Consider the following 25,454-nt stretch of genomic DNA (forward strand, 5'->3'; position numbering starts at 1 on the left):
CCTGCAGAAAAAAATGTTCACGTGTACCCTGACAATTAAAACTAAATGCAGCAATGTCTTTTGTTTTATAGCTTTTCATGTTGCCAAAAGAAAATTTAATCTTTAAATCAGGACATAAAAAAAACTATGCAGGATCAGACTAAAGACCTAACTAGTTCAGCGTTCACCCCGTTCAGACAACATGCTAAACCATGCTGCTTAACCACAAAATGGTTAATGGAATGCATTAACCGTTTTGTGATTAAGCAGCATCGTTTAGTGTGTTGTCTGAATGGGGCCATTCTGTTCCCACAGTGACCAACCAGGTGTCTATAGGAAACCCACAAGGCATGACTGTATTAATACTCTGCTGTTCTCTAGCAATTAGTTGTCAGAGGCATACTGCCTCTTATGCTGTAGGTAATATATAGGCATTGTGATTAGTGGCCATCAATAGCGGCCTCCTCCATTAATCTGACTAATCCCCTCTAATGGCACCCGTTGGTGGATGTCACTACCTCTTATGGAAGTGAATTCCATAGTTTAACTATGCGCTGTGTGAAGAAGTATTTACTTTTATCTGTCCTGAATCTCCCACCATTTAAGGAGACAAGCCTCTCCCTATCGGCTTTCTTTACACTATGCATAATTTTATACACCTCTATTATGTCCCCCCCTTACTCATCTTATTTCTAAGCTCAGAAGACCCAAATGTTTTAACCATTCCTCTCAGCTCCAGCCCCTTGATCCTTTCTGTGGAAATCAGCTCAAGCTGCAGTGACACAAAACAAGGTTAGATAACTGTAATGCATTCTACATGAGGCTGCCTTTGAAGAGTCAGAAACTTCAGTTGGACCAGAATGCAGCAGCTAGGCTGCTCATGAAAACATGGCTCTATTGATGACTCTGTTCGTATGATGCTAAGCCATGGTGGTTAAGTATTTTGAGCTAAACATTATGGCTTAGCATGTCATGTGAATATTGCTAACCATAGTAGCTACATAACCACGGTTTAAACATGTTCACTAACCTTTTGCTGCAAAAGGGTTAGCAGCCTACCCATGGTTTAGCGTGTTCCTTGAACAGGCCCAACATATTATGCCCATTTTAGAACATCTGAACTGACTACCAATAAGTTTTCTGATACAATTCAAGTGGTTATAACCACCTATAAAGCCCTAAATGGCTTGAGTCCAGCATACCTGAAGGGCCACTTCCTCCTATATCATTTTGCCCACCCTAAGATCTGACAGAGAGCCCTTCTCTGTGTCCCAATGTAGGTGGATACTAGGTTTGCTGGGGCACCTGAACAGGCCTTTTTTGTGACTGAAATTCTCTCCCTTGGGGAGTGTGCTTGCCCCCTCCCTCTTTACCTTCTACCAGAGGGCTAAGACAATTTTGTTCAGGCAGACTGTGTATTAGTCTTGGTATTTAAAGCTGACTGTTTTAATTTTATGCATTCTGTTTTTCTACAAATGTATTTTAAATTTTAATTATTAACTTACTGTTTTCATAAAGTGTTATTAGCTGCCTTGAACTCTACCTTATTTAGCGAAAAGGCAGGATACAAATTATTCTAATAATAAACAAACATATTACAGCTAAACTAGATTCCCTGGTAATAAATTTATCAGCTATGCAATATTCTGGTTCATGGCCATTCATGGAGAAGGGAACTGTGCAGCTAAGTGTGAACAAAATGGTGGACTAGATAGACCCTTGAGCTGATCTAGTAGGACTCTGCTTCTGTTCTTAAGCATGTGATACACAACTTATTGTGGCATTTTGGAATACTTGCGCATCAATAAAAACATAACAAGTACCATGCTGGATCAGACCAAGGGTCCATCTAGTCCAGCAGTCTGTTCACAGTGGCCAACCAGTCATCGGCCAGAGACCAACAAGCAGGACATGATGCAACAGCACCCTCCTACCCATGTTCCCCAGAAACTGGTGCACACAGGCTTACTGCCTCGAATACTGGAGATAGCGCACAACCATCAGGGCTGGTAGCCATTGATAGCCTTTGCCTCCAGGAATTTATCTAACCCCCTTTTAAAGCCATCCAAATTGGTGGCCATCACTACATCTTGCGGTAGTGAGTTCCATAATTTAACTCTGCGCTGTGTGAAGAAGTACTTCCTTTTATTTGTCCTGGATCTCCCACCAATCAGCTTCATGGAACGACCCAGGGTTCTAGTATTTTGAGAGGAGAAAAATGTCTCCCTATCCACATTCTCCATACCATGCATAATTTTGTACACCTCTATCATATTTTAGGAACATGTGGAAAAACTGAAAATAGGAAAAACTCATTAAATATTGGGGTGGGGGAGAAAGCTAAATTCAGTGATCTCTTGTTTTTATGTTTTCGTTTAGGAATAAAGTTTAGTTTATATAGGGTGCTTTGGCATATAAAACTGCATCCAAAACAAACAATTGCTTGGAGCTTAAGATGAGTGAATGGAAGTGTTTCCTTCTTCCTCCAGAAATCCTGTGTGCTCTCCTCACATTGTTCAGCAAGGTCCCCAGACCTTGCTGGACAATGGGGCTTTTGGAGTGGAAGGAGAAAATACAAAACCTTTTGCTGCCAAGAACCTTCTTCCATCGATTTACCTTAAGATCCAAGCCAATATTGTCCATTTGTTACAGAAAACTTAATTTGCTCTGTAGTAGTCTTATCCCAAGAGTTCTCAGCATCTGGTGCAAGATGCCAGAATTTAACACAGCCCAAGTAACCTTTTTGTACAACACAATTGTGTGAAGTTATGTAGGTGTTAGACATCTCTGGCATAAAATTGATCCTTACTTGCACCAGTGCTGGGGATTAATCCCTGTGCAAAGGAATGTATTGCCCACTTATGTTGGCAGTAGCCCTCTATTACCTAATCTTATGTTGTTGGCCAATAAGATCTGGCCATTTCACAAGTTTTCATTATGTTCCTAGTTTCTTTTCCATGTTTTAAGACTAGTTCAGTTTACCCTTGCTTAGTAGAGAGTGGCATTATTCTCTCACACGTGAATAAAATTGGAAGTACTATAGAGGCAGCTTATACAATGGAACAGAATATATTGCTTTGGCTAGAAAGATAGAGGACAACTTCAGACATGAAATGATTGCCTACCAATCTCAGGAAAGTTTAATCTTGTTTTTCCTTACTACAGCACATATCCATCTACCCTGGGAGAACCAATGAAGTTCAAATCAGACTTCGATGACTGGCCTTCTCCTGGACCCAGGTAAATAAATGGGTTTTTGTACACCCACTTAATTATACATGTCACATATCCTTACAAGAAAATCCTTTTTTCTTATCATATACTACATGTAAAAGCACTGCTTTGTGGTATATGTGAAAAGCAATGTTCAGAGGGTGAAAATTATTAGGGCAGCGCACCACTTGGCTCTGATCCTAATCCTGAGCCAAAGTGGGGTGATTCGGACTGAACTAGTATGAATCCATGTCAGACTTGGATTGGTCTGGATCGGCCTGAAGCAGGTCTGGATTGATCTGAAGTGCTTCAGGGTTTGTTGTTGTTTATTCGTTCAGTCGCTTCTGACTCTTCGTGGCTTCATGGACCAGCCCACACCAGGGCTTTCTGTCGGCTGTTGCCACCCCTAGCTCCCCCAAGGTCAAGTCTGTCACCTCCAGAATATCATCCATCCATCATGCCCTTGGTCAGCCCCTCTTCCTTTTGCCTTCCACTTTCCCAATTCAGATGATCTTCTCATGCCTGGGATTTACAGGATCCATCTTCTCATGCCTGGCAGCAGTCTGCTTCTCCATGACAGCTGCCATTTCTACTGAAATGAGGCTTTGTCTCATCATAGATCCATGCCGCACACAACAGCATTTTTCCCTCCAGAAAGTCCCGGGCACGAGCACAATTGGGGGGTGGGGGAGGAAACAGGTCACTGAGCCAGGTTTTGGCAGTAAGAGTGGCAGGATTAGGTTATAGCACTTGCGACATTTATCGGCCTTGTGCCCTGCTGATCAAGATTTGAATCCAAAGTGATTCAGATCTGGAGCAGGTTTGATCAGGCCTGATTCGGGCTGAGGTGGATTCAGACTGATCTGCCATCCCCAGATCAGTCTCCGAAACGGGCTGGGAGTTCCATTTACAGCCCTACAAATTATGGTATTTTGTTTATACTTTTAGTTGCAGGTAGCAGTCTTTTGACCACATTGTGAAATAATCTCTTTAAATACATGTGAATATTATGCTGGCAAAAATCGGTGGCCATGAGCTCTCAGCTTTATGACACGCCCATAATTTTGCAAATAGGACTTCAGTCACTTGGTATTTTTTTTCACCTAGATCATAGTCTTCTCTGCACAGGTGGAGAAAACCTTTTTCAGTCCAAGGGCAGAATTCCAATCTGGAAAAAGCCTCAGGGGCCACATTTTATTTACAACATTTGTAAACCACGCCACATCTGAAACAGTTTCCGGAGTGGTGAACGTAAGACATAAAAGGTAAAAAGAATTAAAACATCTGTGGGTAGGATCAAAGGCAGAGCGGGTTGGGCCAGAATGCTATTCTTACTGATTTTAAACCTACTCAGAAAAAGCAAGACAAGCATCTGCATGTCTGCTCAGACTTTAACAGGACTGAATCATTCAGCAGCATTTTTTCAAATACCGTCCCAAATACCAAGCCTCTGCATGTCTACTGAGAAGTAAGCATGGGCATGAGCAGAAGTAAGCAGGGCAAACCTCTGCAGAGGTAAGTGGCCAAGCCTCAGAAGTAAGCACGACTGAATCACATAGCAGCTTCCCCCCCAACCCCAGATCTCACCCCATTTCCCCAGCAGGAAAAGGTTCTCCTCTCATATCAGCAGCTGATCAGGAATAAGAACTTTTTCCTGCGGAGCACTGAAAAAAGCTCTCTTTCTCATTGCTCAGCAGAGGAAAGCTCTTCTCTCCAACCAGCTGCTGTTCAGAGATAAGTGCTTAGAAGCTGATGGAGAGGATAAGGAACCCCTCAGCTGTATGTGATCTGTGGGCCAGAGGTTCCTTGTGCCTGCTTCTCCAGATATTTTGTTGACTATGGGCTCATCTACACCAAGCAGATATTCCATTATGAAAGTGGTATATAAAAGGCAGGAGCCACACGACTGCTTTATAGTGGTATTGAAGTGCACTGACAATTGTTAGGGCCCCTTGACACATACCATATACCACTTTCATACCACTTTCATAGTATTATATCCTGCTTGGTGTAGATGTGTCATGGGCCCCAACAGATGTCAGTGCACTTAAGTACCACTATAAAGCAGTAGTGTAGCTCCTGCAGTGCACTTCAATATCACCGAAAAGCAGTAGTGTAGCTCCTGCCTTTTACATATCACTTTCATACCGCTTTCATAGTGGAATATCCTGCTTGGTGTAGATGAGCCCTATGATGACTGCTGCTTACTATCTATATTTTTATACTGAGGGTGAAGAAAGAGTTACAGTCCTCGAATCATTTTTAAAACTATTAATATTACATGTCGGTAAATGCACTTTTTACAAACCATAATTTTGCAGCTTGTCAGTTTATTTTCATGTTTGATCAGAAATCGACAGATGAATTGAAGAGCAAAAAAATGACAGACTTAGAAATGGCTTGTAACTCAGTCTTCCTTCCTAGCTTTCCATATTGGAAAGGCCCTTGAAGTGGGGGCATTTTCAAACAAGGTATTCTGAGATGGCACTACTCGGGGAGAACACTCGCATAATATTAGAACCCGGGGTCATCCCATGAAGCTGAATGATGGTAGATTCAGGACAGATAAAGGAAGTTCTTCTTCACCCAGTGCATATGGAATTCGCTATCAGATGTAGTGATGGCCACCAATTTGGATGGCTTTCAAGGGGGATTAGAGAAATGCATGGAGGATAATTATATTGTTGTCACTTAATGTCTGTGTATATATGAGTAATAACCAACATGGATCTAAGAGTGGGGTTTGGGCCCGTCACAGACTCTCAGCCCAACCCACCTCACAGGGTTGTTGTTGTGAGGATAAAATGGAGAGGAGGAGGAGAATTATGTATGCCGCCTTGGGTTCCTTAGAGGAAAAAAGGTGGGATATAAATGCAAAAATAAATAAAATAGGGGCTTTAACCAGAGGTGAGCTGCTCACATAGAATTATGCACTCTGCTCTTACTAAATGGGGAATATAGACCCCTTTAATGAAGAGGCTAACACAAACTCATTCAGAGTCTTAAAGCCATTATTTTTATTGATATTTGCTTGCAAAACCATATGTATGCACTTTCATTACAGAGGAGAAAATTGGATTGATTAGTTTTACTACGTCCTGGCACATGGGGCAATATTACCAGTTCTAATAAGGCTAACTAGAAAAAATAGATGCAAACAAAGATTGGAGAAATTATTGTTTACCAAATAAAGAAGTGAAGGTGGGGCTATGGAAATGACAGAGCAGAGGCTTAAAAGAAAGTCCAAGTGGCAGTGAAAATTGTGAGCTGTGGGAGTGGGCATTGATAGATTTAGGAGGAAAATAAAAGAGATGGGAGTAGGAGGAAGGGGAAACCCAAAGGACTTTACTTCCTGGTTGGTTCTCAATAATTCAAAAAATGCTATGGGCACAGATCACCCTCAGGTTTCTCATCTTGTTCTAAATTCAAAAATGGGGCAATAGCCTCACGCTAGCCAGGACATGTTGACAACTGGCTATACCACATTGTCAACAGACATCCAAAAAAAGATGTTTGGATGAACAGTGATGGGGTAACTGAACAGAGGTTAAACTATTATTAGGAATCCAGGAGCTGCCACAGTTTTGGTTAAAAACAGATCTGGATGGAGAACCTGACCAATGGGGCTCCTCCTTCGAGTTCCCACTCAGTTTCAGAAATTGCACATTTAACTCAACATCTATACTTTTTGGTAGATGCTTCCCAGTCTCTGTGCTTCCTGTGGGAACATTTCCACCTGTTAATTTAGAACTCATAACGCATGTGTGGGTCAGAGTCCCCTACAAGGCACTAAAATGGTAGGATGGAGCTAGCAAGTTGTGCTGTATTATGTATGGAACCTGTCTCTGGTCTTAATAGTTGTTTTACAAGGGGGTAAAGCTTCTTCTTTCTGGATATATGAGACAAACAGACCTATCTGGGGCAAATTAAGGAGGAAAGTGGGGTATTCTGGCCCTGAAAACAAGGGGTAGATGTCAGGGTAGAGCATAGAATCATAGAACAGTAGAGTTTGAAGGTATCTATAAGGCCATCAAGTCCAACCCCCTGCTCAATGCAGGAATCCACCTTAAAGCATCCCTGACAGATGGCTGCCCAGATGCATCTTGAAGGCATCTAGTGTGAGAGAGCCCACAACCTCCCTAGGTAATTGGTTCCATTGTCATACTGTTCTAACAGTCAGGAAGTTTTTCGTGATGTCCAGCTGGCTTCCTGAAATTTGAGCACATTATTCCATGTCCTGCACTCTGAGATGACCAAGAAGAAATCACATACTAAATTAATTGGATTATTTTTAGTGCTGAGACAGACCAACATGTGAGATGCTCAGCCGAAAAATAAAACTAAGCTGCTCAAACTCCAAGGCAGTTACATGGTTAAAACAAAGAGCTTGATTGCTCAGAGGCTTGAAGCAAAGCAAAGGGAACAGTAGTTTGGTTATGGGGAATGAACAGAAGGTTCAGGGAGGTTCTTGGCCCCTTTGCTATATTCAAAACAAAAGGTATCAAGTCTTCTCATGACTGAACTGTCTGAGAAATGGGGACACTTCAGAATTAGATGTTCTCTTTGCCTGGGCTTTTGACTAGCCAATTCTGTGTGTGCTTTGCAGTATTTCCCTCTCTGTTAACATGTGTTTCTCAAGTACCAGGGTTCAATAATCTGAATTGCTCCACTCACCAAGGTAAGAGGGGAACCAGGCTCTGGCAAGTAAGATGAGCCTGATAGTCCTCCTTAACTGAAGCTAAAGAGGAGAAGAAATAAATCTTACCCCATCCAAGCCCAAAATATCATCTGAAGCTGGGGATTTGCCTGTTACAAGCCTATGCCTCCTGTCTCCAGCTCAGAGCTGGAAGGAAGAGGCAGGAGTGCATTGGCTTACCTCTGCACCTGGTGGTCACTTGGACTTCATTAGCAAGCCTCTGCACTCTCTAGCTCTGGTCTGTTGGAGGACAGGGGGTTGTTTTCTGCACTCCCCCTCCCCATCTCCAACCTTAGAGCTTGGCACTGATTTCCCCCTGGCCTCATATTCTTTTTCAGAGATGTAGGCAAGGAGGGCAGTCCTAGCCACAACCAAATTTTGGCTGTCTAGGAAAGCTGGCCAGAATGTGTTGACTTCTGTTGAGCAAGCTTGCTTTCTAAATGTTTACCAAACTCTTCTGCAAAAATAGCCACCTGATCTGTGCAGGGCGGGTCTAGCTTCATTTCTGGGAGAAGATCTCAGTTTGCATGCTTTCTTCCATGTGTGCATCTTCAGTAGGCTGCTTGTCCAACTTGTCCTCCTGTGCCAAAGATCTTGGAAACTCATGTGACTTGGAAGAAGAAAGTATAGTTAGTTCAAGAGCCAAATGGAAACTTTCAATGGTTGCTTGAATTGTTATTGAGTACATGGTGAAATATAGCTTCGAGGCCCCTGTACCATAAAATCTGCACTCTGTTTCTAAATATGTGACACTTTTTCACATGTTGTCACTTATTTGATATTTAAAGGTACACTGCTAACAACCTAGGGCCAGCGTACACCAGTGTTTTTATCCTGGAATTGTAAGGTCTGCCTCATATGTGTGGTGGACAATGCATATCCTATCCCATTAGGTTGCTGCTATTTCTCTCCCAGTGCTCAATTTTTTTCCAAACTACTTCTATGACAACTTTTGGGGGTGATTGCTGTTTTCATACACTACCAATCATTTGTTTTTTGCTGTAGTGGTATTATAACTCTCACCGGTAGGAGTGGTTTTAAAGCTGTAAACACCTCTTTTGCAATATCCCCCTTCTCTTCCCCCCTCCACATTTTTATCCTCCTCCTTTCCTTCTTTCTATAGTTGCATGGATTTTGGTTGGATTTGCAGGCAAGAAATCCATATGTGGATTGTTTTTTGAAGATCTTTTTAACTGCCCTCCTACAGAGCTGCATGGCTGTGAATAACCACAGGAAAAACGCAACCTCAAAGAGTAGCATGACCTCTCCACCTTCTTCCCCCACCCGCATCTTTCTCCTCACCTTTCCTTGCGTGGACTTCGATGGGACATATGGACAAGAAAACCCTATTGTTGTTTTAAGGTTATACAGAGGCTTTTTTAAAAACCTGCATTCCTTCACAACTGTGAAGGTGTGCATGCTACTCTTGAAATATAAATCCATACAGTTAATTTCCTAAATAAAACACCCCTTTTCAGATAGCAAATTTGGACCACAAACCATCAACTGTGCCAGACTAGCTTCAGTCAGTTATGTGGGTTTTCCAGAATATTTTCTACTGCTCTACATCTATGGAGAGTTGCATTAGCACATTTGTTTGACTTACTTTTTTAGTCTTGTTTACTAATGTCATGTAATGTCATCTGAAAAGATTTCCCGGTAGCCAAAAATAGTTGAACTGAAAAATGTGATTAGGGAAGAAAAATTCAATAAAGCATACTTGGTGGAGGTTCAGTGTATTTGTTCTAACAATTTCAAAGCTTTCCTTAGAACTTATAACAGGAATTTCTGAAAGTACTTGAAAACATGAGAACTCAATTATATATATTTATTTACAGTAGATAGTATCTTGTCCTGCCCTTGTGATTTGGGGAAATGTAGTCATAAGGTCTTGGAAATTAAATTTAGGTTGCTAGTTAGGAAGATGAAATCCAGGGCCATCAAAGTGGCTTTCTCTGAAATACTACACCAGTTCCATGTGCAGGGCCAGCTAGACAGGTGAAGCTGAGGAATCTCAATGTGTGGATGAAAAGCTAGTACAGGGAGAAGGGGTTCAGATTTGTTTGGGGAACATTTTGGGACAGGCATTTTGGGATGAGTTCCACTTGAACCAAAATGGAACCAGACTGCTGCGACTTAACATAAAAAAGGTGACAGAGCAGCTTTTAAAATAAACCCTGGAGGAAAGCCAATAGAAGCTGAGAAGCATCCAGTTCAGTTAAATCATCCCAAATGAAAATGTTTTCTATTGCCAAAATGTAGAAGGAGAGAAAAGAAGCCATGAGTATGTGGTAGAACATCATACCCAATCAGAGGCCTCTAAGTGCTATAGCAAAAGATTCACATGCAAGAGACATCTGGGGAGGGATGCTGGATATAGGTGTTTCTCTGCAAATGCTAGCAGCCTCCAAGCCAAAATGGGAGAGTTGGAGTGCTTGGTTTTAAAGGAGAACCTAGATAAAGTGAGCATTACAGAAACCTGATGCAACAGAGAAAACTAGTAGGATACAGTCACCTCTGGATATAAGTATTACAGGAAGAACATGGAAAACTACTGAGGGAAATGTTTTTGTACATTAAAGAGGGCATAGTGTCAAGCAAACTAGAACATCTAAAGGTGGTAGACTCTTCCACAGAAGCACTGTGGGTGACAATACTGGGCTCCAAAACTAACTTAGTGCTAGGTATGTGCTATCACAGCTCAGATCAGAATGCTCAGGGTGACTTTGAGATGGAAAACAAAATCAGGGAGGCCTCCAAACAAGGAAGCGTTATAATAGTGGGTGACTTCAATTTTTCCGCATTGATTGGATAAAGACATGTTTCAGTAATGACAAGAAGTTAAATTTCTTGATGCCGTAAATGACTGTGAACTGGTGAAAAGGAAATTGAAAGGGGAAGTCAAGAGGGTTACTTCCCTTCAAGATACTTGGAGGGTAGTCAAAGCCACAATAACACAAGCTCAGTTAAAATGTACATCACAGATTAGGAAAGATAGCATCTAGTCCAAGAGATCACTGGCATGGTTAATTAGTAGTGTCAAGAGAGCTATTAAAGAAAAGAAGGCTTCCTTCAGAAAATGGAAGCCTTTCCCATGTGAGGAAAGCAAAGGTAGCACAAGTTTGCACAAAGGTGATGCAAACAAGCAATAAGAGATGCAAAAAAAGCATTTTGAAGAGCATATCACTATCAATACTGTGGCCAACAATAAAGAATTCTTTAAATATATCAGAAGCAGAAAACAAACTAGAGAGGCAGTTGGACCATTGGATGACAATGGAATTAAAGGAGTATTGATACTGACCAATAGGGATGACCACGTCATACTTGAGTTCTTGATTTTAAAGGAAGCAAAAGATGAGTGTTGCCACACGCGTTCTCTGGATTTCAGGAAAGCCGGTTTTAATAAACTCAGAACTATGATAAGTAAGGTCCCATAGCAAGTGACCCTAATGAGAAAAGGAGTCCATGATGGGTGGGAGTTTTTAAAAAGGGAAATTTAAAGGCACAAGTACAAACAATTCCAACTAGGAAAAAAGATAGAAGACAACAGAAGAAACAAATGTGGCTCCACAAAAAGCTTAGAGATGACCTGAAAACAAAAAAAAGGCACATATAGAAAGTGGAAGGAAGGCCAGGCTACAAAAGAAAAGTACAGGCATGTAGTACAGAAGTGCAAAAATGGCATCAGGAAGGCTAAAGCTGAGAATGAGCTGAGGCTAGCAAGGAATGCTAAAAGCAACAAAAGAGCTTTCTTCGGGTATGTGCATAGTAAAAGACAGAGGAAAGAAATGGTGGTTCAACTGCTTAATGAGGATGGCAAATTGATAACAGATGACAAAGAAAAGCCAAAGTGCTCAATTCGTACTTTGGCTCAGTCCTCTCCCAAAAGTGGGTCTATGACCCCCCTGGAAAAAGTGAACTATAAGTGGAAGAGAAGGATTGCAGTTTGAGATTGATAAACAAATGGCCAAGGAACACCTACTTTCTTTGAATGACTTCAAATCTCCAGGGCCTGATGAACTGCATCCTAGAGTAATAAAGGAGCTGGCAGAAGATAACTCAGAATCAGAGTTCGTGGTAAACAGCTAGTTGACCACTGTGTCAGCAGAGTACTGGACTAGATGGATCGTTGGTCTGATCCAGCATAGCTCTCCTTATGTAGCAGAACCCACCACCACTGCAACAGGAAGGTAGCGCCCCTGTTAAAATGGTCATTATGGGAGCGTATTCCGTCCTGAAAATGAGGGGTGTTTTTTCGCTAATTTTCCAGTTGCCTTAGGAAGGGTTAGGTTTCCGTTTTGGCAGTGGTGGCACATGGGCAACATTGAATACTACTCATATTTTAAATTTTAAGACAGGAAAACTTAAGGCACTGAAAGCTGTCAAAATACAAATTTTAGCATTCTTGAAGAGCTGTACATCCTAATCATAGTCTTTTTGGGGGTGGAGAAGTTAATTACAATGGTGATGTTTACACTTGACTAGTATTCTATCAATTTGTATTGCCCAATGTAATTTGTATTGTGTTGATTATGTTTGTTTCATAAAATTAAATTAACTCATTTTGAAAAGTGGGAAAAACTCCCCCCTCCCTCATCATTGGCTTCCAATGTAAATGAAACATATATGGACATTTCAATTAGTATGATTGTTGAAAGACTAGAGGAATATAAATGGTCAGATCAACTAGGAAGAAACTGAACTTCTCTGATCTCATTTTCTGTGGGAAAATACCATTTTTGGTTTTTAGCATGGTTGCATCCAGACAGGCCTGGGGTATAAACAATTATCATTCTTGGAGTTGCAACTACTCTTGTATTATCAGAAGTAGTGGTATTTGGTTGATGATGAAAACAACCATAATAAGCAAGAAAAGGTAACTACATGCTTGTAAGAATTTGTACTTTATGAGAAGATAAATACATCCCTGCTGGATCAGGCCAAAGCTCGGTCTAGTACATCATGCTGATTACTACAGTGGCCAACTAGATCAGATGGTTAAAGGTGCAATCCTATGCAGAAAAGTGCTACAATTTCCAACATTCCCCAGCCAGCATGGCTGGCTGGGGTATGCTGGGAGTTGTAGGACTCCCCCCCCCCCATGTAAACACAGATAGGATTGCACATTAAATACCTCAGTTGTAAGGATGCCATATAGGTAATGAAACATTACTGCTGCTATCTTATACACACACTTAGAGTAAATCTTACTGAACTCAGTGGGACTTGCTTTGGAGCAGACATACCTAGGATTGCATTGTTAAAAGAAAAAGCACTCTAAATGATCCCTTTGGGAGGTTTTGCTGCTTCCTTCCTTCCAAGAGGATCTGTTTTATAGCTGCATCACAATATTTTACATATAATGGTGTTAAATTATATTGCTATATTTGGAATGGTTCTATTTTCTGTTGTGTGCGATAAGTTAAAGCTAGTGGGCAGTTTACGAAGGGTCAGGAAATGTTTTTGCTTTGGATTCCTCTGTAGTTCAGCAGTGGTCTGTTCCTTTAAGAAGGGTTTTTAAGATTTGAACACTGTGGGTGTGACCAATGCTATGCTTTCCTGTTGATGTCACTGCAAACATAACCACACGCATAAGATGTTACACAATTAGCACATCTCCAGGATGCAGTAACTTTCGTTTCTCAGAGAGAATGATCAAAGAGAAGGACAGAACTGAAAAGATATAATTCTAAAGAAAATTTGGGTTAAAAGGCTGTGCTGGGAATAAAAATGAGGTAAGCTTTACTTGTTCTGTTTGCAGGCGAATTTTCTCTCATGTTATAAACTGTGAACATTGGGGATTTCCTACATAGCTTTAGATTACGAAGTTACAATGTATACAGTTCAGGTCTTTTTTAATTAAGGTTTAGCCAAATACAGAACTCCCTCAGATATATAAAAAAGCAAACAATTTCATCAGGCGTGAATAATAATTAACAAAGGAGAAGCTATTAAATCTGTATAATGTTTACTCTTATTCATTGGAAATGCAAGGCAAACACAATAGCTAAAGAGGACAGAACAATAAATCACCACTTAGCAACTTATTTTCCCTCAAAACTTCTATCTGAAATTATTTTTTATTGAAGCTTTTTACTGAAGCTCATAAACTGAAACAGGGAGGGGGGATTTTTATAACCTTCAAGTTGGAACTTGTGACTGAAATGGTACTCAGCTTTATTGTTTAGAGATAACTTTTGAACTGCATTTTATTTTTACTTCTATTACACTGAAACATTTTGAATGCAAAACTATTTAGTTGAGAGTAAATATAAATAGGGAGCAATGTTTACATCAAAGACAGTGTGTTGTTTTTCTTGTTACATGCTTATCTGCAATTAAAAAAATGAATAAATACGGACAGCACATTCCTAAAACAAATTAGTATTAGTATTGGGATTGCAGTGGATAATTGTGAATGCCTTGCCTGCAAGTCCTTACCTTTGGTGGGGGTGGGTGGGTGTTAATTAAAAATGTGCACCACATTTAGAAAGCAAGAGTTCTTTTATTAAGTAATAATGCATTGTGTTTTGTTTTTTATTTACATCAATACAACAAACACAACCATAATGACCAAAAGCAAACAAAAAGGCTGCTAGAGAGTGGAAGGATTGAGCATTCATAGATTTTGCTCCCTTAAAATTTCTGGGTTGTCATAAAGAAATATCTTTACATTCAGCAAGATATAAAGTTTAGCACTGATTTGTCAAATGTGTTGGTACTGTACTTGACAGTATGTAGTTTTTTGTCCTTTGCTGGATTGTTGAACTGCTGGACTATGGGAAATTCAGGACAGATAAAATGCAGTACTTCACACAGCACGTAGTTAAACAATGAAAATCACTTCTGCAAAAACTAGTGATGGCCACCAACTTGGCTAAAGTGGATTAGATGAATTCCTTATCATGGTTACTAGTCATTATGGCTTCCCATAGGCATATGGTTGATCACTGGGAGTAGAATACTAGACTAGATAGACCTTTATTTGATCCACCACAGCTGTTCTTATGTTCTTATGCTATGTTTCCAGGTAAGGAATCTTGTGTCCGGGCCATTCCTTCTCCTCCACATAAGCACCTTATACTTGGTATGGTTAACGAGGAGCTGAGCCATGGGGGATGGGAACTCACTGATTCTTCCCAGATGCCTCATATTTACCAGACCAGCTCTCAGGTGCTGGAAAGGATCATGTGCAGGCCAGTGAGGTCAACTGCATGGTGGGGTGGGTAGGTAGGAGACAGATCAGTGTATGCGCACTATGCATATGAAGATCTTCTGTGAGAGATGCAAGAACTGGACCACATTGAAGTAATTCCTGGCAAGTGAGCTGTGTTGTGTCCTGTAACTGGAAACACCCTCAGTAGCTGCTCCCAGTTATGAAACTTGCTATAACATAAATACTTACAGAATATTTTGTAATTGTTTCAATTGTTTTAAACTACACTAGGCCAGTTTAGAAATAGAATTGAAGCATAACTAGGCTACATAAAGAGTTAATGGCTCAACTGGCCCATAACTTATGGAAAGCTAATCAAAGCCTAAACAGTATATTTTTGTAAAACAAACCTAACTGTGCTTATTAAGACCCATTGATTTCTGTGCAGCTTCCAGGCAAGTGTGTTTAGGATTACAGCCAAACTCATACATGAGTTTGAGTTTTTAATGTACAAAGTCCCAAGTTCAAATGACTCTGCTAATCAAAGGGAATGTTAAATGCTTGAATATAATTGGGAGTTGTTGCACCAAAAAGCCACTTGGAAGATCCTCTGATTCTTCTGTGATTAGTAAGTTAAAAGCCTGGTGCAAAATAAACATAGCTAGCTTCATTTTCAGAGCAGTGGTGATCCTCATTCTTTTAAGGCTAAAGAATGAGGCAGAGTAGAATCATACATAAAACTTTAGGCCCATTATATTCTGAGCACTAATAGTAATTTTGAAGCATATCTCCTGATGGCAAGTAGATTACCTTTTAGTCTGGCCCTTCTTACCTTTCTTTCAGGGCTCTTTAAAATGTACAGTCAGACACAAAATGTTTGGTTCTACAAGATTTGTGCAGTTTAAGTCATCCGGAAGTTGTAATATGTTAGCTGATGTAAAAAGTAACAATTCTGTGAAAAGTAAAGCTAGTATTCTAGGTTCCTCTCTAACCCAAGACCTTCAGCAAGCTTTCCTATTTCCTTTCCCCCTGCCAAAATAGTACCCACAGACTCCACTGCTGTTCTGTACAAGGTGTATGCCATTGTTTCAAAGATGGAGGAAATCATTCTAGAGCATTGGACCCTTTTGCTGACATGTGAAGTTGTCTGTATCTTAAGAAGGGCCATGGGATGCCAGAAAATACCAAGGGTGCCCTTATTAGGACAAAATTACATGAAACGCTTGTGTCTGAAATATCACTACAGCACAGTAGGCAGTCTGATCCCCAGTGAAAAAAGCTTCCTTGAAGCTATTTAAATGATTGCCACTGGAGCTAACAAGTCAACTCTCAAAGGTGAAATGATTGAACCTCAAGAGTAGAGAAATCTATCTAGATTAATCATTATAATAGGTCAAGCTCATGTTGACATCAAAGGGAAGTCTGAAATATCAGTTCTTTCAAACTCTCTGTTTAGAGGGAAACATGCTCCGGTCAAAAGTCAGCTCTGCCCTAAACTCTACCCCCACCCTTCCCATTGCTCTTCTCCTTCTCAGTCACATAGCCCCTCCGACCAACAGAGCAGCTTATTCAGGCTATCTCGATAGACATACCAAAAGCTCCCAGAGACATGCTACTATCATATAAAGCTATATTGTGCTTCTCAAGATAAGAGAAGGATGTGCTGCCTTTAGGAAGAAAAGCTTTTCACTTTTGGTCCCAAGTGCTTGACTTCTCTAGTCCGATTACTTATGCTGAAAGAGAAAAATTAAATAAAAGGATTATAACTTCTTTAAGAGTTTGCTTTAGTTGTACCAGGATTTGTTGTCACCCATATAGTAAAGAAGTGTGTGACCTGAGGCCTGTAGGCCCATTTGTGCATCTGTTTTTTTGTCTGATTTCCCCCCGATGTGAAACTGGACAGGTTTCTACATTATGCACTATGTATGTGAATTACAACCATACACCACTGTGCAGCTCTAAACTTCCTTTTTAAAAAGCTCTACTTTTGTCATTGGCTGACCTAGTCATTTGCAGAGTTCTGCTTTACAGGCAGAACAAGTATTCTAATTTCAGTGGCAAACGTTTCTCCTATGGCTGTATTTTTAAACTTCCTGGACTTTCTTACTAATAAGAGTTATTACTTCATTTAGCCACGTAACAGCACTGTTGCTTAGATTTGGTTTCTTTGTGTGCTTGAGAGTCTAGTCAAGGTGCAGTGTTCAATCCAATAGCCAGTGTTGCTTTTAAGGCATTTGTAAGGATTTGTGTTTTGCTTTCATCATTAGTCTACATTTGATGCACTCTGAAGAAAGAGACAATTGTCAGGATACTATTGCAGGACAAAGAGGCAAACAAGATGGGTCTCATTCAGATAAAACCTGGTCAGCTTTAATAAAAATGGATTGGATTCAGGTTTGTCCTTCTGTGAATTGGGGCTCTTCAGTTTGTGGAGGGAACTGGGATGAAGTGAAAGCTACCCACTGGGGGAAGGTTGTGGGGTGGTAATTTCCCCTAATTCGTTCTTTCCCATGCAACCCCATGTTCCACAGGGTCCCCCAATCCTCTGGAGCCGATATGGGGAGGGGAGCATAGGAAGCTGCAGTGGAATGGGTGGGGGGGGGGTTAATAAAAATTGCCTCCCTTTCCTTTCTGCCTGTGGGAGCATTCACCTGTGGAGGAAGGCAGTGAATAGTGTTGTATTTTTCTAGCATCAGTTATATCCTGTTTTGGAGTATATGAGTCAGTTTTCTGGTTACATATTAAAATTACAGTTAGGCCTGCAGGAAACAATGGACTCGGGAACATTTATAGCAAATAATTTTAATTAGTGTGTTCTTGAGCAAGGTACATACACGTTCCATGTTGTTCAATTCATCTTGAAAGTAAAACTACATCTGTCTCCTGACAAAATCTAATTAGTTTTAAATCATTTACATCTCTATAAATTTGCATATGATAAGACAGGGGAGGGAGGAAGGGGAGTCACACTTTTTTAGATGGTACCAGTCTATGTTGCAGCAGATGCCATCCCAGAGGTGTTGCCTCCTGGGTGAGAGTGAAAGCGGAGTGCCTCTTCTAAAATGGTGCTTGTCATGTACAGTTGTTCTTGTTTTCGTCTTCAGTTGTTGAAAAAAAATATAAAAATTTTTTGCCTGTTTAATCTTAAAATGCCTTTTTAGTCAATCAAAATGTATTCAGTAAATTAAATCTAATTTAATTAAGTCTAATTAAAACACAGTTCAGAATTTTTTATTTCCTTTTAAAAAAACAAAAACAAAAATGTTACTCAATATATTTATACCACTTTTGATCTAAAGGATGCTCTAAGCAGCTTAAAACAGGAGTGGGCAGACTTCAGGCTTGTGGGATCTACTTTGTTTTTATCTACTAGCCAGAGCCTGATACAAAAGAAATTCACATAGAATTAAATAATTCTGAGCCCCTTTCCACACAAAAATACATTTCTGGTTGCCACAAATTTTATGGCAGGATAGGAACAATTTTATTCTTGCCATTGGTAAACTAGAAGTCAGAAATTCTTGTACATATATTCCAAATAACCACCAGAGATTTACCAATTGTTCCACCCTACACCTAGTTTACAGCATATTGTAAAATTCAATATGAAGTTAACTTGTCTTTTGGTGGTGGGACAGCTAAGAGAGAGGCAAAGATAACATGACGTTAAAACCTTTTCTCAGCCTTCTGATATTCTGCTGCTGCTGTCCTTAAATATCCCTTCTCCAGGGATATGTGTGGCTAGGCAGCACTAGGGGAGAGATTTAATGAAAGGAGTAGCCCAAGGGCAGGTTTCACACTTCAAAGCCTGAGGATCAGGTTGCTAAGTGCAATCTGATCCCCTTTCCCCAATTTGGCAGGTGTCAGTGTGTGGAAATTACACACTGACAGGTTGGGGAAATGGGACCAGATCTTACCTTTAGTACAGTTATCCTCAAGTTCTGTAGTGTGGAACCTACCCTTGGGGGTTCCCATCTTCCATGCCACCCCTCCCTTGAGTCTTCCCCAAGTGGTTTTAAGGGTGATGTAGGGTCCACCTCATTTTCAAAGTTCCTATTTGTAGTAAAGGAAAAGCTTTGAAAATGGGCTGGAACCTAGATCGCCCTTAAAATGGCTTTGGAGAGACTTGGGGAGGAGTGGAATAGAAGTAGGGACCCATCCCCCAAGGGTAAATCCCACACTTTACAGCGGTTCTCAACCTGTGGGTCGGGACCCCTTTGGGGGTCGAATGACCCTTTCACAGGGGTCGCCTAAGACCATCGGAAAACACATATTTCCGATGGTCTTAGGAAACTGTATTGACTGAACTATGTCATGTATCATCTTTTGTATTATTAAAGCTATTGTTATGTATTATTTTCATTAGCAAACCATCCCATGACAATGGATCGTGTAGAGAAGAACGAAAATAATTTTATGGTTGGGGGTTACCACAACATGAGGAACTGTGTTAAAGGGTCGCGGCATTAGGAAGGTTGAGAACCACTGGGCTAGAGTTTAAGGATAACTTTGCTAAAGGGCCAATCTGATCCCTTTCCCTGACCTGTCAAATGTTAAAGCCTGTCCAACTATTGTATATTTAACCCCTTCTTGCCAAACTGACCCCCCCCCCCAAAAAAATACAAGAACATTTGCACACACTCCTGGGGCAAAAAAACCCCAACCAGCCCCATTTTATGCAAATGTTGGGATGTAAAAGATGAAGGGAAAAAAGGCTTGGTCAAATGAGTGACAGCTCTCCAAAGTGCCACTTGGGTACCAGTAGACAGGCGAGATTGCATGGCAAGAGCAGCAGGGGGTTCTGCTCTCTTGCTAATGCCAGCATTAGCTCAATACCCAATGTCCACAACCTACGATTAGTTGACAGTTTCAGATGATACACCAACTTATCATGGGTATAATAACCCCTAAAACAAACCATGGATTGTTAGGCTGGCTTGTTGCCCATGCATAAGCTAGCCTGTGGGAATCAGTGTGGGTTCACCTGACACAACAATCCATCATGGCTTGTCATTCACAGTGGGTTGCTGTGTTGTGTGATACAGTCAGTAGGGCTGTTCATACATCATGCTAGCCCATGATGGGTGACTAGCTACACAGGGTGGGTTGTTCATCATGTCATCCCACTTCCCTCTCCCTCACCCACATACCAGGGGACCTGGTGGCATCTTGTCTGTCACCACATTCCCCTTTCTGGTTTCAATCACAGTCTTGATCACAATTGGAGCCCTTTAAAAAAATCCTGGCCAGATTTGGGGCACAAATGAGGCTTGCGGGGAAAGTGCCCATGTTCAAATTAGATGGGAGGATAATCCAACCCCCAAGCATGGACCCTTAGGCTGACAGAACCCATAGTGGGATGTTGGATTCTCCTGCCTCATCTGATTTTTGGCACGTGGGGCTTTAAATCTGTAGGATTGCCCTGGGCTTTAAAGTGCCCCATGTTATTCTATGCTAAGGAAGGGGTGATGGAGGGGGACTGGAAGGTCATGTGGGAGAACCCCTGAGGGGGCTTCCCTACTGAGACACAACCAGCAAATCCCCAGGTAAGTGGGTGATCTTAACCCTTTTTTCCCACACCCCATGGGGATGGTGGTGGTAGAAGGATTAAAATCACCCACTTTTATGTGGGCTTCCCAGCAATGCCATGATGAGGAGACCCCATTGGGGGGTCCCCCCACATCATGCCCCAGTCCCACCCACAATACCCCTCTTCCTTCCCATAAAGCGAGATGGTCATCCCTGGTTTGGGGAAAAAGATTGCTTTCACGGCTTTGCTTTTGACAACCCCTCTTTTTTTCTTTTTTGACTGCTTTCACAAGCAAAGCCAGGAGAGCAATCTTCACAGGGAAGGGCAAAAGTGCCCAGCTTGTGTGGAAGATGTGGAATAAGGTGTGTACACTCCCTCCACCATATCCCTCCCCTCCCTGTGCCGGCTGTCCAGTTTCATTTTTTATAATTTCTTCATGTCAGATTGCACATTTCTGTAATTGCACACAAGGGAAAGGCAAGACCCTTTTCTATCAAAAGCAACAGGAAGTGAGCATGCAAAATTCTACAGTGTGCACAAAATGTATGTATAGGAACTCCCACCCACAAGGCAAACACTAGTTTCAGAAGAGAGATTTCTTTCATTGTGTCTAGTAAGCTGGGGATGAGCGAAAGAGAACAGTGGGAGCTAATGAGTGCTAGGAAGGGCATTGAGGAGGGGGCAGGGAGAGCAAGAAGAACACCAGGGACGGAGGGAGTTAGTTGTGAGCAACCTGAGAGAGAAAGGGTTGGGGGGGAATTTTGGAAGAATTCTGAAAAAGAGTGTGTGTGATTTAGTGTCTGCTTGCAGTGAGGAAGAGAAGGGAGGGACATGCATGCATTTATGTATGCAGTTAGGCATGATGGATCCATGGTGTGTGTGGGTGTGAGAGAGAGTGCATCTGTGAATGGTGATCAAAGAGAGACAAACAGATAAGGAGGGAATGAGTTGGATGGGCAAAGGAGAGAGTGGGGGAGAAAAAGAATTTGCCTTCTGTGAAATAGGTTTCTGTTGGCACTGAAAACTTTGGGTTCAGAGGAATTTAGATGGGCTCAGACCCCATCTCTGCCTCATACTCTGTCTCCTTGTGGCCATATTGTGGTGGTGCTTAAGTCATGTTTTCAAATTGTCACAGGTGCCCACAAGCCCAAAAAGGTTGCCTAATCCTGCTTTAAAGTGTGGCTACCAGATCTGGATGTATTGCCAGCATCCATTTGAAACCATGTGAAGAAAGATCTGGTCAATTTTCTGCCCCACATCACTGCTGAGTAATCATGCTGTTGAATTTGACTCTTTGTATAATCATGGATCTAATTTTCGTGAAACACTTATTTATTGCATTCAAAGAATGGAACATTCAATAAGTTCAAGCTGTGTGTGGGTGTTTTTTCCCCAAACCTTGATCTGAGCTTGAGAGTCAGCCAGTATTGAAGCTGTCAGATGGCTCACAGCCATCTCAAGGATTTACTAGCTTTCTTTCATGAGTCATTTTTTGGTTTGTTTTCAGTTCAGAGAACTAAAGTGCTTTCAGTTGTATTGCCTCACTATACAGTGGAAATACAATAATTGCAAATGAACACTAGGTGCCAGGTGGACCTCTTGGGGGGACGGGGTGGTATTTCATAACTGGGGGTCTATTACTGAAAAGGCACTGCTCCATGTAGCCACTCATCATACCTCAGCATGTGAGGGCACTCAGAGCAAGACCTCTTTTTGATGATCTCGGGGCATTTTATGGCCTTAAAAACCTAACATTCAAATCTCTGTTTTCTCCTTTAGTGGGTCTATTATAGCAATTGGAGTATCTATTTTCATCCTGTTTATAGTGACCATCATTGTCTGCTTCACCTGCTCATGTTGTTGTCTGTATAAAGCCTGCCGGAGGGAACCACGACGTAAGTATTGTCTGTAGTTTACTTTTTCCTAGTAAAAAGATGAGTACTATTATCAAATGAGAAGGAAGAAGAAATCCTTCATGGCCAAGAAACTTTTTATAATACTTTTTTACAGCACTGTCCAGCATAATGTGCAATTCTGGGATGTATATGTAGGATAATTTACAGATCAGATTATAGGAAGATGAGTCTAATGTTTAAGAATTGTTAGGTAGTGGAGCAAACAGTGAAATGTCATTAGGAAATATTTCTTTTAAAAAAAAAAGAAGGTAGCAGAACTTTGAAGCAGAGAAATCACTTCAGAGCAGAGAAATTTGCCATGTGATGTTCTAAAGCATTTTCCAGTAAATAAAGTGTACATTATGGTGGCAAATAGTGGATTAGGAGGATCTAGACAGAATGAGGTGGTCGGTTATTTATCTTTTATTTTTATTATTGTTTTTATTGATGTGTTTAATGGTTTAATTATAATTTTATTGTTTTTTCAGTATTTTATTGTTAGCTACCTTGAACACAATTTTTAATAGAAAGGCAGGATTATAAATAAATAAAAGAAGAAAGGAAATTTAGCCTGCTCAATATGTTTAATACCTCAGTGGCACAAAAGAACAGTATTTAAGCGTCATCCTCTCAAAATGTTTTAAATTAAATACATCTATATAACTAATATTATATAGTTATAATATTATACTGTCAGATAAGTACAGGAATGCAACCTTAGTCTTTTGTGCTGCAGTTGTATTGGGAATGGTGATTTTTATTGTAGATAAATTTGAAGGTGACTAAATGAGTAGTAAACCATTACTTTCATATATCAGAGTCCAGGGCTATTCCCACTGGCATCAGTAGCAATACCTAAGATTTGAAAAGTAAAAATAAAAGTTGGAAGCGTAGCAAAACTGCACGTCGTTCTTCCGCATTTTAGCAATGCTAAGATCTTGTGTGAGGAGGTGAACTTCTTTGCTCCCCATCTCAGGCATGTAGTGGGGATAACTCTAAAATAAACTTGCTGCCAATTGAGTTGCACAACACAAATCAAGTGAGAGAATACTTTGTGAAAGAAGGTGCAAAGGACTGTTTGCAAAGGTAACATCCTTCATATATTGACTTGCCTACTCGGCTCTCTTCTCGTGCTTTACAGCTATTGTGACCACAACTACAGCCACTACTGTGGTACAGGTGCCGTATCCTCAGCAGCCTGGAGTCCCAGTCAGTTATCCTGCTGGAGCATACCAAGGGTATCATCCTGTACCTGTGCAGCCACAGCCTGGAATGCCAGCAGCCCCGTACCCAACACAGTATCCTCCACCTTACCCTGCACCTCCTGCAGCACCACCAGCTTACCATGAAACAATGGCAGGTAAGCAGAGTCCAGCTGTCTTGAAGGGAAAATTTCAAACCATTCTTTTTCTTACTGTAAATAGCTTAAAAACAAAAGGAAAACATGCTTGACAGTTATTTACCTATGCAATCTTTCCTGGCACTCACCATAGTTTCTCCCTTGGAAATATGTTCAGAGAAAAATAAAAGAGATTATTCAGGTTTGGTGTCTTAATTAGGGAGTTTTTCTATGAAGTTTAACCATAGATTGAGAAGGGTAGATGCTTTATTAAACTTTCCCATTGGTGTAATTGGACAGCTTTCATGAATGGACAGCTTCATGGCACACTTACCCTGTGTCTGTGACTTCTGTGTAGGAAACACTATTAGAAATTGTTAATATATTTTCCTTCTTTTTTATTATTATTATTATTATTATTATTTATTTATTTATTTATATAGCACCATCAATGTACATGGTGCTGTACAGAGTAAAACAGTAAATCGCAAGACCCTGCCGCATAGGCTTACATTCTAATAAAATCATAGTAAAGCAATAAGGAGGGGAAGAGAATGTAAACCGGCACTGGGTAGGGTAAACAGGCACAGGGTAGGGTAAAACTAACAGTGTAAAGTCCAAACAACATCAAGTTTTAAAAGCTTTAGGAAAAAGCTTCTCCTTAGCTGTTTGTTGTTTGTGCCAAGTGCCATTTCAATAAAGTTGTCATCACTAAAGTCTCCCTTCTGTACTCCCAACATTTCTAGACATGAAATCAGTGATGTTGCCCTACACTAGGCTTATTAATATTTAAGATCCGTAGTCCTCAGATGAATTTTATATAATCCTTGTGGTGTGCGATTGACTGCATAGTTAGACTGAATTGCTTGTTTTTCCTCCTAAACCTTCTCCTCATCTCTCATTCTCTCTTACTGTCAATGATGTTACACTTACTCCAGTCAAGGAAGCTCGTAGTCTTGGCTTTATATTTGATTCCTCGCTCTCCTTTATTCCTCATATTGAGGCAGTAGCTAAATCCTGTCGTTTTTTCCTGTATAATATTGCCAGGATTCGATCATTTTTGTCTGTCTCTTCTGCCAAGACTCTTGTTCATGCATTGGTTATTTCTCGGTTGGACTACTGCAACCTTCTTCTCACTGGCCTTCCTTCTTCTCACATCAGTTCATTGGTTTCTGTTCATCACTCTGCTGCTAAGATCATCTTCTTGGCTCGCCGCTCTGACCATGTAACTCCACTTCTGAAATCTCTTCATTGGCTTCCAATTCACTTCAGAATCCAATATAAACTTCTCCTGTTGACCTACAAAGCTTTTCACGGTCTAGCTCCTTCCTATCTCTCCTCTCTCATCTCACACTATTGCCCCACTCGTGCTCTTCGCTCCTCTGATGCCATGTTTCTCGCCTGCCCAAGGGTCTCTACTTCCCTTGCTCGGCTTCGTCCATTTTCTTCGGCTGCCCCTTATGCCTGGAACGCTCTTCCAGAACATTTGAGAACTACGAGTTCAACCACAGCTTTTAAAGCTCAGCTAAAAACTTTTCTTTTTCCTAAAGCTTTTAAAACTTGATTTTGTTCTGACTTTATACTGTTAGTTTTACCCTACCCAGTGCCTGTTTACCCTACCCTGTGCCTGTTTGCTTTCTCTT

The 25,454-nt window shown here is 40.9% G+C and overlaps 1 protein-coding gene across 1 annotated transcript in view; it reads left to right on the forward strand.

The window, feature by feature from the left end:
- SHISA5 (shisa family member 5) overlaps positions 1-25,454 on the forward strand; it is a 37,799-nt gene that overhangs the window by 7,271 nt on the left and 5,074 nt on the right. The window contains exons 3-5 of the mRNA XM_063121181.1: positions 3,145-3,219; positions 22,357-22,472; positions 23,614-23,832. Of these exons, the coding sequence (XP_062977251.1) occupies positions 3,145-3,219; positions 22,357-22,472; positions 23,614-23,832 (410 nt within the window). The remainder of the gene's footprint in view (positions 1-3,144; positions 3,220-22,356; positions 22,473-23,613; positions 23,833-25,454) is intronic.

The sequence above is a fragment of the Elgaria multicarinata genome, chromosome 3, assembly GCF_023053635.1.
Source record: "Elgaria multicarinata webbii isolate HBS135686 ecotype San Diego chromosome 3, rElgMul1.1.pri, whole genome shotgun sequence".
Taxonomy (NCBI): Eukaryota; Metazoa; Chordata; class Lepidosauria; order Squamata; family Anguidae; genus Elgaria; species Elgaria multicarinata.